This window comes from Coptis chinensis, chromosome 4, assembly GCF_015680905.1.
Source record: "Coptis chinensis isolate HL-2020 chromosome 4, ASM1568090v1, whole genome shotgun sequence".
Classification (NCBI taxonomy): Eukaryota; Viridiplantae; Streptophyta; class Magnoliopsida; order Ranunculales; family Ranunculaceae; genus Coptis; species Coptis chinensis.
In genome coordinates, this window is record NC_141459.1 from 2,600,235 (window position 1) to 2,615,642 (window position 15,408).

Below are 15,408 nucleotides of genomic sequence, written 5' to 3' on the forward strand. Positions count from 1 at the left end.
ATTTTGGAAAAATAGGTTATTAGGGTTTCGTTTCATCCTGAGTTTTCAGATGATTGAATAGGGTGACGATTGAGATATTTATATCCTGGAAAATTCCCTATTTTAGATTTTCTAGAAATTTGGGGTGTGACATAAAGTCCCCTAGTCAGTTTGTAACAAGATGTATGTTTGGTTAGTTGGTTTAATGTATTATTAACATTGCTATTTTTAAGAAGATATTTTAGTCATTACAATCTATTGTCAACAGAGAAGTTAGAAAAAAGTTTATGTTTTAAGATTCTTGTGTGTGTATATGACCAACGTCCAACCGATAGATGGAAGTGATGTTCGATGAGGATCCTTGGTATGGTATTGTAAAATCACGATCTGTGTTACCATAATTGTGCTTATACTGTATTATTCTCCATATATTTTATAGATGTGATTGCCTTAATAGGCTTGTAATATAATTATCTTGACACCAAAACAATAATCGAGATCGAGTTCTCTTATTGATAGAATGTTTTAAGAGCATACACCTGATTGATATTTAGAAGTTAGAACACACACCTCCTTATCATGTCATTCATCGATCTACAACATTCAGAACCGCTAGCACTTAAAAGTCATTCCATGAACATATCGATATACCTTGAGGCGTTTATGGTTCACAAATGTTTTTGTTTTGAGGAATGTTGTGCATCACCAATGCGGCTAGTTTATGCACATTCCCAATCTTATCATTTCCTGCACGCTAGAATTATCGAATCATAGAATAGCATAGTTCACTTTCTCGTTTTCGTTAGATCACGATGAATAGTGTGTGACTCACTCAAAGTCTCTAAGTCCACCTGCTCGATCTCCAGTTGAGAACTGGTTTGAGTACTGACATTTTGGTCTTTGCTCTTTGGATAAATTAAAGTTCCGGAGACCAAATATAATTTGACTTGCAATGTGGACTCCAGTTCAATAGTCAATACTCTAGTCCCTTTATTTTTTGTAACAAAATTATATATTAATATTAATACTCTAGGTCTATAGCCAATTTTTAGGAGAAACTTTACATTTATTTAAGTACCACGTGTATATGGCACAAACACTCGTCAGTCAATCGAATGCAGATTTTGGGTTTAATCTCCCTGGTTGATACATAACCAACATAAAAACCCCCTCATTACGTACTAATCCATAAAAACCCCCTATTTTTCTAAAATACCCAAACTGACTAAAGTATCCCCCACACATAAAACCCTAGATCTCAAATTTATTTTCTCTCTTTCTTCTCGCCGCATTCTCTATTCTTGTAAACCCTAGATATCCTGCAAAACCAAATTAAGATGACAAAACAACCGAAAAATAAGAGAGAAACACCAACAAAACAAAAAAATCGAAAGTTTCCATGTCACAAACAAAAAGGAAAACAACTACCGATAAAAAGATGAAATCAAAGGTAAAAATAATTTTTTTTTTTAATTTTGTTTGTAAATAAACGAAATCTAAGGTGAGAATCATATTTTTTTTTAAAAAAAATTGTTTGTAAATACAATTTTTTTATGAGAATTTATATTTTTATATATGCAAATGCCTAATTTATACATTTATGAATTTGTAAATTACATATATAGTTTCGTATTTAAGCATATTTTAAGTTGTTGAAACTGATATTAGTTGGCACTCTATAGTTGATATGAAGTTCACACTCTGTAGTTGATATGAAGATTTGAATTTGTATCATATTTACATAGCCTGTGCAAATTTGAATGTAAATTCATATTTCTATGTGAATGAAAATTAACATATGTATGCTTGCTTTCATCAGTACTGTTTTGGTTACAATAATAACTATATAAATTTATAATTTCGTATGTTTACTTGCATAGCTGAATTTGTCATGTAAATTTGTATTTTCATATATGTGAAAGTAAATTTTGAAATGTCAATTTAACAGACTTATTTATTATTTCCCCTTTATTGCAACAGGAGGTAAAACCTACTAGCTCTACCAAGGTGTTTTGTTATACTATTTTGCCTATGCTAGCACTTTTTCAAGAGTTCAAACGAAGAATTAGAGATGTTCAGATCGCCAAGATGAAAGAACCTCTTTTTGGACAAATTTTTTATAGTTTTTGTTGAAGGACATTGGAGAGACTGAGTTGAATGGGGAGGAAGAGGCAAATAGACTAGGAAAATCTAATTCAATGTACAACTTAAAGGAAAGGAATATGATACATAAAACATCTGATATCTATGTGGTGGAAACCAAGAAAACATTTCAAAGAAAGAATATCATGAAATGATGTGTTGTGTTTTATTGGTGGTCTGGTGGATCACTTTGGGATACTAATTTTGTTTGAATTAAGGACGTAAATCTTTGATCTTTTATATAATGTCAGTTTGTCTTTGAATTCTGAATGTAACTTTTGGATACTAATTTTGTTTGAATTCTTGATCTTTGAATTTTGGATGTAATGGAAAAAATGAGCCTGATGCATTTGTCAGATTTCCATAGCCATGCCAGAAAAAAGTTTATTAGAATTCATATTTGCATATGTAAGTTCAGATTTGCATAGACTGTGTCGCCTGTTAGATGACAAAAAAAAAAAATGTTTGTGAAAATCCATGTGTATATGCAAATTCATATTTTCATATATGTATTCATATTTACATAACTTGTGTCACCTGTCAGATGTCAGAAAAAATGTATATAAAATTTCATATTTGCATATGAAAATATGAATTTTCATTATATAGCCTGTGTCACCTTTCAGAACTCAGATGTTAGAAAAAACGTCTATGAAAATTCAGTGATATTGCTATGTAGTTTTAAGTTTGCATAATACAAGGTCATCACATACAAAAAAAAATGCGAGGGTTTGAGCATTTGGTTTGGGTGAAAGTTGTATGATTACAATGGTGATTCATGAGTCGTATTTGTTATTCATCTTTGTGGAAATAAATGTAGTCCAATGTCAGAAAGAAAATGTTATTGTAAACCGTACTTTTTTAATTTTTTCAATAGCCATTATCCATCTTGAACAAAAAGAACTCCTACATCACATCTTATGCGGGTTAAAATTTTCATAGGTTAATCTTTTGTGTAATTAAGATTTTCATAGCATACGTCCGATATTAGAATTGTTTTATGTTAGCAATCTACTACGAAAATCTAAATTTTTATATATAAATAAAATTTTGCATAGGTTAAACAACTATAAAAATTCATAGGTTATCTAAGTTTTTACCGACATGTTTAGTTTCAAAAACAAATATGTAAAAATATATTTCCATACGTTTTTTCATTAGGCTTGTTTTGTTTCACAAATAATTATACTATGTAAACTTAAAATTTCATATGTAAATTCAACTTTTCATATATCAAACTACTCTGTAAAATTAAATTTGCATATGTAAATTCAATTTGTCATGTCACACTACTATGTAAATTTAAATTTCTACATGAAAATTAGAAGTCGAGCTTGTTCGGATTTTAAAGTTGGTACGGTGCAAATGGCTAGTTCATTCATGGAATTGAAAACATCTTGTGTTTTAGAAATAGAAAGTATCCACCAATGAACAAATTGAATATGGCAGTAGTAGGCTCATAGCCTTTTCCAATCACAATGTCTTTCATCCATCAACCCTTGTCTCGCCCAAAACAATTAATGAAAAGAGTATAATAGTTGGTACATCATTATGATTCTTTCACCAATATAACCAAAAATCATAGTGTTACACACATGTGGTATCAAAGAAACGTCGAGTAGAGAAATGTATAGACAAATGATTGTGGTTCATGCAATTGTATTCCCCATGGGCATTTCCACAAATACACTACCAGCAATAAGTAGATTCAACTTCTTCCCCAGTCCCCCACTCAATTTTGTATCTATAAAATGGTTATCTATAAACCCATTTTTTGTCACAATGAAATCGGTGTTCTTTTTTAGTGTAAGGATGAAGAATCTTTGTTGTTTGTCTGCTTTATTGGAAAGGTGTTCTTCAATGTAAGGATCTCCAGTTAATTTAAGGATTTGATTTAATGAAAAGGGTAGAATGGAAAAAAAAAAAAATTGGGGGATAAGAATTAGACCACAAATTGTTCATAATCTGGAAAACAGGGAGGTTAATTAGCAAGGTGTAAATAATAGGGAGGTTATATGGGTATGTTCGTGAGGGAGGAGTTTACATATAACTGGATTGGATTGAGGGGGCTGAGGCCCATTTCTTGAACAAAAAACTATATAATAATTTTGGCAATAAATTTTTTTTTTTTTCGATAACCAAATAATTGACGTCTAGTCCTCCAACTTTGGCGACTAGTTAATAATTAAACAAGAAATTGGTCATAAGGGCTATTTGCAAGTGAAAATCACTCACAGAATCATTGTTTTGTTTTAATCGACAATTTTCAAGTGTAAATAACTTGGAAAACCAATTTTCGAGTGAAAATAATTCGTAACGACAAATAGTCCGGATTTGAAATAAATATTTTCCGATTTTACCCTTTCAGTCGTTTTGCTATGAACAATAAACAAGTGTTTATACCTTATGTTAATGTATGAACATTGATTGTTTATACCCAAATAGGTTAATGTACGTACCTTATTCAATATGTTGAGGTATGAATAATGAATGTTCATACTTCAATATGTGTTTTTACTGATCATACATTATGTTGATATATGAACAATGAGTGTTCATAGCTTATGTAATAGGTATGAACAATGATGATTCATACTCCAATAGGTGTTCTTATTGATCATACATTATATTGAGGTATGAACATTAATTGTTCATACCCCAAATATGTATGAACAATGAGTATTCATAGCTCATATTGAGGTATGAATAGTGTTTGTTCATATCTGAAACAATTAGGTATGAATAATGATTGTTTATACTCTAATAAGTGTATGAACTAGTGTTTGTGATTCTGAACAATACCTCGGAATTCCGCCCAATATTTCAATTTTTCAAAAAACTAAAATTCCAAATATAGAGTCGAAATATTGATTATTTCAAAATCAATCGAAATTCTAAATATGATAGTGGTTGAAATTTGATGAATTTCGGTTTTTAGATTTGTCAAAATTCCAAAAATTTCAAAATCCCGAACTATAGTATGAACAAAAACTTTAAGAATTCAAAAGATATACAAAATTATACAAAACTAGGGCACCCAAACAAATAAATTCCAATAAAGAAACATACCCATTATAAGTCGCCAAAAAGGAAAGGGTATTGACTTGAGCAGATGCCGAACATGCATGTTGACAGCGTATTTTTTTTATTTTTTTCAATGGCATTAAAGGAGGGCTATGGAAAATGGAGACTGGAGTTGGGTCATCGGGCTTCATCTGCCTTCGTCACCACAACGCAGCATACTGTATTTTTTGCGTTTTTAGGGACTATACCTAAACTTACTTGTTCCGTTGTTTTTTGGCCCTCATTTTTTGGACACCCTAAAACCGCTCAAAACATGAAGCCTATAATATCAAAGACTAAAGAATGGAATGAAGTTCAATTATAATTTTGAACTGTTCTGTTACAACATTATACCTCTTCAAATTATGTAAATATCCTTATTTTGATGAATCAAACAAATAAATCTATACTGAACACTATATGTTATACCAAACGAATGAAATTAGTCTTCTTCTACGGACACTGCAACAACACCCGTAGTTCATCCACATTGTGCATCAACTAATAAAGATTTTGAAATTCCTGGACATGGATCTCGACCGAACTTGTTTCCTGAATGGATGATGGAGCAACGAATCTTCCCTAGACAAGCCTGAGATTATTGCAAGAAAATTTAAGTGAGAGTAGACAAATGGCAGACAGAACTGAAGTACATTGAAAATTAATCAAAGTTCAGTATATGTAATTCACTTCAAGGAGAAGTGGAGAACTAAAATGACAAAAGTAAAAGGAAGATGAAAAGAGGAAGAAAGGTGGCTCACCGCTTCTACAACTCTTCTGGTATTAGATGAGTGACAGCTTCCAGTAGCATAATGTGTGCAATCGCCGAGTGGGTTTCCATAGCTTGCAAATACTATCTTCGAAATGGTCTTTCCTGAAGGGCATTCAAGTTGAACACTTGGTCTCCGAGCAGGTGGACTTTGGTGTCTTCTACCACTTCTCGCAATTAGTCCCCATGTACTAAGCTGGGGAGGATAGGAGCTAGAAACCCGTCCGCATACTTTATTGTTTGAAATGGTATCTACTGATATCTGTAAAGGGTTCCCACTGATTTCCTCAACGAGAACTAAGAGGTTTCCTGTAGTTTTGAGGAAGGATCGAGGTACGTGGTACCTAAGGCAAGATATGACGTAATAAGTAACACAGTCATAGTTCATGTGCGTTTATCGAGTTGTATGCGAGGCACATATCTATAATAAATATCAAGGTAGAAAGAAGAATCGTACGATGTTTGTGATGGAACGCCTTTTGGACTGTAAAATGAGGACCAGTAACGACCAATGCTCTGCCCGTTGATCCATGCTTCACCTTTCCCCATTGAAGCAAGGTTTAAAACAACAGGGTCATCTCCTTGAGGTGCATCAAATGTTGTCTGCACATAAATGACAAATAAAATTCTCATTTCGATGGAACATAAATGGATGAACAATAAAATACTACACAATATCCGTTTCCTACAAACTTGTCCTGTTTTTACTATATAAAAGGTAGAGCTTTTCGCGTTAATCTTTTGAGTGCAACAGTAAACGTGCTATGTAAATGACTGAAGCTCCTTTCCAAGCTGTGTCTTGTTACAATTTTGCGTGCCATGAGTTAGACTGGGTGATTATATTGACAAAATGAAATTTTTACCACTTCACTCATATGTTATTCTGAATTGTGATCTTTCAAACTTTCAGATTACCTTATACCATGTGAGGGGTGAAGAGCTCACAATGCTGCTCCATTGAACTTTACTCGATCCTTGATAAGTATATATTTGTAACTCCTCCCCTAGTAGCCCAACCTAATTGCAATAGACAAATGAATGATTAGTACAAATAATGATCAAGCTCGTAATTTCAGAATAGATAGGGGATCATAATTTCTTCAAAAGTACAGATCCTACTAGAAAGCTTTTCTTAGCTAGAATTACACACCTGATATCCCCATACACTATTGCTTAAATCCTGTGGTGGTCCTTGTCCAGTGCCTTGAATCGTCACTCCACGTATTCCAGCAACCCTTCTCTCAAGGTATGCTCCAGAGTCCTTCACATTGTAATCATGGTTAGTTTATTCTGCCGATACATTATAGTATACGAACTGGAAAAGAAAAGGTAATGAAGAAATTGAAATATGATAGAGTTTGATATCAAGAAGTACAAAATTTTAACTATGAAAGAGGAACTGGAATAGATGGAATGGAATTAGTACCGGTAATCCAACCATTACACTTAGCAAGGTAATATTGTTTGTCCCATTACTTAGTGAGATCTGTTGATTAAGACTGAAATTCTTAGCACCAGGATTTCCATGAGCATTTCCTGTAGGACAAAAAACAACAAATGTCGAATGTAAGAATGTGAAAAACCTAATCCTTAATTATGCTAGCTTGAGTTAGCAGATGGATCACTTGCCCAAAAGAAACTTAATGTCTGAGGAGCTTCTTTTATTTCAAGCTTTTAATCCTATAATGAAAAATGAGTGTTTGAAGACCTGCCTATATATATGTTGTTGATGAAAGTATGCACCACATGTCCAAGAGAGAATATGTTAATAGCAGACTGCGCATCTGTAGACTTATGCTCAAAGCTGTAGGTATACCAAAGATAATCAGATGCATCTTTAGTCGTACCCATCTGCTCTGGTAAAGAACTTGCTCTTGATGGTGTATCTGCAAAGTTAGGAACAATTTCCTTGTATATTTGCCATTTTTCAGCAGCATCTAACTTTTGGCTTGATACAACAGACCTTGTACCGTATTGTGCGCTTACCTATTGTTGAAAAATTGAAAATAAAATAGTTTGGAAGTTTTACACCTTGGTGAAATGCTCAATTGATTCTCCATATGAACAACAGTTAAGAGTATGTTCAAACTAACTCACCTTTGCAGTGTTAAATATTACTGTTTTGCAGTCCAGTGAAATACTAATTGACAGGGGAGGCAATACATATGATGCACCATGAAAATTCACAGTAGCACTCCGCTTTCTATCACTATTTACAAGAAAGGCAGCGCAGTCTCCTGCATTTCCTTTGAAAACAAATGCCTGAACCAGAGAAAACAAAGAGATGTGAACATTCAATTGCTCTATTTTGATCAAATTATAGTATGGAGCAAGCCGAGGTTATGGAACCTTTCTATATTCTTACTTGTTGGTGTTGGCCTAATGAGACATTAGAAAGTGTTCCCTGAAGTAAAGTTTCAGATACTAGTTTTACCGCAGTATGCAAATCCTTCAGATGCCCCCATTTTGGCTGCCTAATAGAACCTACACTATGCAAACGAATTTTTTTGAGTTTCAACTACTAAAAATCTGAATAACTAATGAGATCAAACAACAGTATGAATGCAGCTCTCACCATATTCATCGAGAGGTGCTTGATCATAGTAACTTGTGGTGGAATAGGCAGATCCTGATCTTCCGAAGTTTGTTCCTCCATGATACTACATTCATAAAGACCCGGTTGAGACTTGAGAGTTGAGACCTTAGGTAATTATCAAAGACATTAACTTAAATAGATCTAATTGATGTTAAAATATCATACCATGTAATAATTAATATAACTTCCAGTTTTGTTTGCAATAAAAAGTGCCACATGATAGGCAATGTCTTCAGCAGACCTTACGTGTGGATCGCCACCGAATACATCGAAGCTTCAGGGCAAAAAAGAGCTGTTAGTCATTCTTGAGGAAACTCGAACAATATTACTAGTTCCATTTGGCAAGAAAATAGAAGTTGCTCAATGTGCAGTGAGTGCAATTTGCAAGAACTCATTAGAAGTAAAAATTTTTAGGGGACGTACAATTTAAGCAACTTAATCTCAAGTTCTCAACAATTAAAAGTAAAGCGGAAGTATACTTATAGTTTCATGGTTCCTAGGAGTTAGAGTTTGTTAGTAGAGCTATATTCTACGAAAATGTGTAATACATACAATGATGTCCAGTTTTCGGTCCATAATGCTGGCTTATTTGGTGAGTTGGGACCTGCAAATGTCTCGCCACATTGCCTCCCATTGCATGCATTGATCTGCAAATTACAAAACGCTTGGAAGTTAGAAGTAAATGGAAAAAAATGCCGCAGGCCTACATGCTGAAAGTAACATCAACAAACAGGCAGTAGTCAGTAGTTGTAGGTCATTGTAAACTGTATAGAAGACAGTTTTGGACTTTTGGATCAAAATAAAAATGTTTTAAAACGCAAAAGGGCGGCGTGGGGCGTTTGACTAGCCGATGATGCGAAGCGTAAGCCTCAATGCATAAGGCACAAACCCCTCAAGTGCATGTCAATTTTTCCAGTTATTCCTCAAAATTCCTATTATATAAATACAAAATTTTAAGTCGTTCAAATTAATAGTAACCCAAAAAAAACATCAATAAAGTGAAATGAACTATGTGACACAACATTATACACAATAATTTATTGATAATAAAGTTGAGATTTGTTCATAGTTTCATAACAAGAAGAGTTAATCGTTACACATTGTTTTGTACGACAAGAAAAGAAAGAATTATAAATAAGAAATGTTAAAAAGTTGAAGCACTTACAAAATGATAAAAAGATGTGTTAGTTGATACATTAATATTATTTATTGTTAATGTCTACTTGAAAAAAAAAATTCAAAATTCAAAATTAAAAAATAAAATAAAAATATGTATGGCCTAAAGTCTATGCAACTTAGACGGCTTCCTACGCGTAGGGGTGTCAAAGGTTCGGTTTTTGTCCAGTTCTTAGTGTTGTGAGAACCAAAAGAATCATTTAATTTTACGGTTTTGGTTCTTCATGTTTTTTTAAATTGTGGAACCATACCCATAACCATCAGTTCCTAACGTGTATTTCCAGTTCTGATTTTTCATTTCAGTTATTAAGAGATTCATTATTTACACACATTTTTATTGGTATTATTAAAAAAAGTGTACTAAAAATACAAAAATACCGCACGAATAAGTCATTTTTTAAATATTGATATAAGTAATGATGTCATTCAATAATAAGTTAAATAAAACTATATATTTCAGGTTGTAAAGTATATTTTTATATTATTTATAACATTAAATACTATGAAAACTACATATTATACTAATAAATAAAATTTAGTAATATATAAATGAACGTTTTGAGTTTTTATATTATTTCTTTTAATATTTTTTATATTAAAAATACGATAATATTCGGTTTCGGTTCTGATTCTGGTTCGGTTATTTTGTTTAAAAAACCATTCGATTTCGATTCTATATGGTCTGGGTTTAGTACTCATTTTTAAACCGTTCTTAAAAATAGGAACTGGAACCATAATATTTTCTACTGTTCCGGTTAAACGGTACCCATCTACACCCTTACATATGCGTTTTTAAAACATTGGATCAAATGTAGTTTTAATCTTTTAGACTTTATACACCGACCCACGTCAGTCCGGCCCAAGAAAATAAAATCCCAACTAGCATAAAACTAGGCCACAAGAGCCCAACTCGGCATAAGACCCACGCCGATGGCCTAGGGCAGACCTGGGATAAAGAAGACTAACCACGGGATCAGGAGCATCATCTTGCTTGCACATAACCCATGGGACACCAGTTTGTTGATCCACAGCCATTTGTGCAGCCCAACGAACATAAGGTGGCCCTCTTTCATGAAAGGCTGCTTCAACATTTTTGTATTCATTCTCAATCTGCGGAAAACCAATTCTTATTCTTAAAACCACGACACCAACTCAGTCAGAAAACTTACATGATTTTCCAAGCGAACTCTTAAATTTACCTGTGACAATATGATTGGGCCTCCTTGTGAAGCATACAAGCCTTCTGATTTCATCAAACTTACAATTTTTGTCGTAAAATTTTTCATGCGTTGCTGCATTTTGAATGAATATATGCATTATAAGGCGTGAAAAACGGATTGTGTCATTAATTTCATGAATTGCAACTAAAAATTTGAACATTATGTAATCCATGTTACCTTGAAGGGTTCATTATCGGATCTATAGACAATGCCTGGAATGTCATGCAACCAAAAGGGTAACCCTCTGCACCACCACAACAGTAAATGTTAGCCTACAGTCCTACACTCAACCTGGAAATCTGAGAGAAGACCGTATATTGTTGGGGCTGATGTGAAACTATTAGGTAAAATGTTACAATAGTGAGATACCCGTAAGACCATTCGGCTTCTATGAAAGGCCCGATTCGAAGAGTGGCATATAACCCTTGCGCTTGAATTTCCTTCATGAACTTGACCAAATCATTGTTTCCTTCAAAGTTGTACTGGAAAACAAAAATGGATTCATCATAAAAAAAATTATCTCTGCATAACAAGGTTGACGATTATGTATCGAAATTTTAGTCACTACTATATACGCCACACGGCATCTGCGCAATCTCATTTCGCATTTGTCACAATTCGAATGCGTCCGAAACAGCCAAATGATGTTTGCGCAATGGTTAAATGCTCGAAGCACTAAATGATATATCAAGTCACAAGAAACAAACTATCTTTACCCACAAAAATAAAAATAACAATAATAATACCATATTAAGTCACAAAAAACAAGCAATGCCAGTTTGATTTATTAGCGATGTATGCAGGAATTTGTTTCACTCTTACCCGGCCTGGTTGAGGCTCGTGTTTATTCCAGAATACATAGGTTTGTATCACGTCAATTCCACCGCTTTTCGCCTTGCCTATTAAATCTGGCCACATCTGCAAGATTTTGTATAATTATTATGAACTTTAAAAAAAAAAAAAAAAGGACTAACAGAAGTCTTGTTACGCTACTGTTCTACTACGTGCGGTTTGATTTTCCCCGAATATAATTTTTTTGAAATCTATTTTGCCGAACCTGCTTTATATTCTTCTTTTTTTTGGATTAATTGCAAGTGTGTAATCTACTTGATATGATCCATAACCAATCCAATAATAACCGGCAAAACACACAAAATTGATCCAGAAAACATTGCGTGTGGATTCCATAGTGCCTGCCCTATGTTTGTGAACTCTCACGTTCCCTTAACAAATTTGTTAGAGTCAATTATAATTGCTCGAGTTGGCTCATCTTCCAGCAGGTAATTAAACTCCCCTAGTTTAATAACACTGATCACGAGTCACAACTATTCCACCGGAAATCTAGCATAGATAGTTAGAAACACTGTTTTGTTATACTTTGAAGAATTTCACTCCAAAATCATCTCTCACCTACCCAAGACAATAAGAACAACAACAATGTGTGGATTCTTTTTCCTCTTTTCTCTCTATCCCTAAACATTATAACGAACTAGTTGATTATCATCTTGTTTTTTCTTTTCTTTTTAATAAGATTTTGTGATCGACAATGAGACATGCATGAAAACAAAACAAAGATAACTAGAGAAGTTTGATGAAATACCTCAGGAGTACTACGAGTATAATGAATAGAACCAGAAAATAAAATCTTTCTCTGCCCATCGATGATTAATGCTCTTCCATCATATGTCACATTCCCTCCTTGAACATGTTCACCACCTTCAATCAACACCACCAATAGAAAAACCACCACTAAACTTAAACACCGCAACATCTTCAGAAAACTTACTCAACGAACTCTCTCTCTCACATACACTTCTCTCAATTCAGTACGTATATATATCACTCACTGTTTATCCCATTCTCTATATAGACTTGGAAATAAAGTAGGCCAAAATCTGTTTTCGATTCTGCATCACTTTGTTTGAGTTTTGGCTATAAAAGGAAGTGGTGAGATTAATGTGTGTATTCCTAATGAAATACAAGAAACCGAGTGTTTTAGGAGGTTAAGACTTAGAAGGTTTAAAAGACGGCAGAAAAGGTGTTATTGTGTTATACGTCAAGCACTCAAACATTGTTGAGCACCAAATATATATGTATATATCTAGAATTAGGATTGCCTAGGTACGCTTGTTCTTTGGCTTAATGATACCACTTACTAGTTGTAAAGGTGTGGTGTGTTATTCCTCTACAAACAGTCTCTGGGGACTGATATGAATAAATGGGTGAGACCGAAGTTCGCTTTTGGAGTTTAACCGCCACGATCTTGCTCGGGCCGGGCTCGAGTAGAATCGTCCGGCGCGAGTTCATAGGAGTGGTATTTATAGAGATTCGAGTGTATCCTCACCCTCCACGTAGAGGATATCACCAACGTGGGGTGTGGATCATGGGAGCATGTGAGAAATATCTACATAGGTCCGGCTGTGATGATGAGGAGTGATACCGAGCAAGTAGTAGCTTGCGGCGGATCGATGATCGATAGTCGATTAGTGCAAGTAATCCGTCACCATGATTGCTTATGGATAGGGAGTATGTGTCACCGCCCGATGTAGTTCGTGTGATGGTGCGACCGTCTTGTGGCGCGTTGTTGGTTTCGTGGATGCGACCGGATATCACGTGTGTCGGTGCCTTAGTTCCACTATGCTAAGCTGCGTCGTCAGATAGAGAATATCACTCCCCTACACACCCCTCTTAGTAGGTTGTGAAAAACGACCGAGAGAACGGTGGCACGCACGCGCACTATGTGATAGTTGGGGATCGCCACGATCGCTGTAGAAACGCCTAGTGCTAACCGCGTAGAAGTTGGTTAGTGTGATCGTAGACGGCGTGCGGTGCAAAGACGTGATGATCCGAAAGCGCAGCAGCAAAGGGGAACGCGCTTTTTTTCGGGATGTGAAAAGACAAGACAGTTACTTGGAAGTCGTGGGGGCTAGGGCTACGGTGTAATCATAATGCCTTGGAAATTGGAGGGGCGGTTGTTCAAAAATCTTACTTGCTTGACTGAGGCTTCATTTGGCTACTTCGTTTGGTAGAGAGAACTTCATTAGCGCATCAACCCTCAGGTTAGTTTTCTGCCATTTTTGAACCCGTTTCCCTTGTTTAGTGTTAGCTTCGCGGCTAGAGTAGTTAGGGTGCTCGCTAGATACCAAGAGCTAGGTTTGTTACGTTTAGAGGAGAAGAATGTCGGATTCTCGATGACACTCGCTCGCATCGGCGCGGAAGTTTCCCTTTGGTGGGAGGAGGAGGAGGAGATGATGAATCACCGGTAGTCAGCGAGGAAGATAGGGATGAGGCCGAGGTCGCTGAGTGAAGAAGGCGATGCTCGACCGCTTCGCGGGTTGCCGACGCTGGCACTTCAGACGCGCGGTGAGAGGTCGGCTTCGAGCGAAGCCGCCAGTGGTCGTGGATAAACACGCCTTTGAGGGCGTTTCCATATCCGAGGAAAAGATATGGTATAACCGTAGAGGGTCCGAGATCCACGAGCCCGACCCGAGGCGCCCGGTCTTTAGCGATAGGTACGCCCCATCGCACCGACGGGTGATCGCCCTGAGGGAGGGGGCCGAGGGCCCACATGACGATATACCCTTTTCGGGTTGGTTTGTCAATTTTGAACCCCGTGGGCAAAGCGCTGTCGCGGTAGTGGGTAACACCGGGCGGTTGTTAAAGGTGTTCGACCGTTGAACGCCACCGTGAATACCGTGATCGAAGTCGCCGATATTATTGAGCACTTCACCTTGAAGCGATCTAGGGCATACAATTTTAGCTTGCAAACCCGAAGCTAACGTCGCCTCGCTCGATGGATGAAGTAACGAGTCTTGGGATAAAAGACCGCTCCTCGCTAGTCGGTAACCACCGCGGCGAAAGCCGGTTCGTGTGGATGTGAAAACGTGGATTTCACCGGTGGGTACCAAGACGCTTTCTTAGGTTTTTCGCCGATATCGATTGATTTTGTAATCGATCGAACATTTGTTGTTTTGTCGCTTTTGTACAGATAACCGACTGCGCATTGCAGTAACCTAACCGAAGCGGTGATCGAGATTCGCTTCTACCGACTCGACGACGAAAATCGCCAAGTTGCCGAGGTCGCCGAAGTTCTTTAAGGAGCGCGGAGGACCTGGCTGCTCGGAAGAGAAGAGAAGCTCGAAAAGTAGGGCTCGTGGTAAGGGAGCCGCCCAAAGTACGCACGTGTTATGGAGAAGCGAAGTGATTTGGTGACCGACCGGGGAGGATAGAAACCGGGCCAGATCGGGTGAAGCGACCCCTGGGTGCCGGGCCTCCGGTCCGGTCGGGCATGGGTCGGGAGGATGCTCCCTTCGACGTTGAGGACGTTCCTTCCGATGTTCCGAGTACCGACCGCTAAGATCGGCGAGGAGGGGCCCGTGATCGCATGTGGTGGCGAGGTGCGAATGGGAGGGAGGGCAGCTCGCAACCCGAGGTCGAGGCCGATGCCCGACTTCAGCCGTTCT

General features: G+C 36.5%; 1 protein-coding gene across 2 annotated transcripts in view; it reads right to left on the reverse strand.

Moving 5' to 3' along the window:
- Window positions 1-5,481: 5,481 nt before the first annotated feature.
- BGAL16 (beta-galactosidase 16) overlaps window positions 5,482-15,408 on the reverse strand; it is a 103,935-nt gene continuing 94,008 nt past the window's right edge. The window contains exons 1-18 of one of the 2 annotated variants that reach the window (XM_086606214.1): window positions 12,546-12,962; window positions 11,768-11,863; window positions 11,315-11,427; window positions 11,123-11,189; window positions 10,925-11,017; window positions 10,692-10,835; window positions 9,102-9,196; window positions 8,715-8,823; window positions 8,529-8,613; window positions 8,319-8,437; window positions 8,051-8,215; window positions 7,666-7,939; window positions 7,380-7,489; window positions 7,104-7,214; window positions 6,869-6,970; window positions 6,411-6,556; window positions 5,946-6,297; window positions 5,482-5,776 (exon numbers count right to left, since the gene is read on the reverse strand). In XM_086606214.1, coding sequence (XP_086462340.1) covers window positions 5,666-5,776; window positions 5,946-6,297; window positions 6,411-6,556; window positions 6,869-6,970; window positions 7,104-7,214; window positions 7,380-7,489; window positions 7,666-7,939; window positions 8,051-8,215; window positions 8,319-8,437; window positions 8,529-8,613; window positions 8,715-8,823; window positions 9,102-9,196; window positions 10,692-10,835; window positions 10,925-11,017; window positions 11,123-11,189; window positions 11,315-11,427; window positions 11,768-11,863; window positions 12,546-12,716 — 2,463 coding nt within the window. In that variant the 5' untranslated portion in view covers window positions 12,717-12,962 and the 3' untranslated portion in view covers window positions 5,482-5,665. Of the gene's footprint in view, window positions 5,777-5,945; window positions 6,298-6,410; window positions 6,557-6,868; window positions 6,971-7,103; window positions 7,215-7,379; window positions 7,490-7,665; window positions 7,940-8,050; window positions 8,216-8,318; window positions 8,438-8,528; window positions 8,614-8,714; window positions 8,824-9,101; window positions 9,197-10,691; window positions 10,836-10,924; window positions 11,018-11,122; window positions 11,190-11,314; window positions 11,428-11,767; window positions 11,864-12,545; window positions 12,963-15,408 lie in introns of those variants that run through there. The other variant, XM_086606215.1, reaches the window with a different exon arrangement.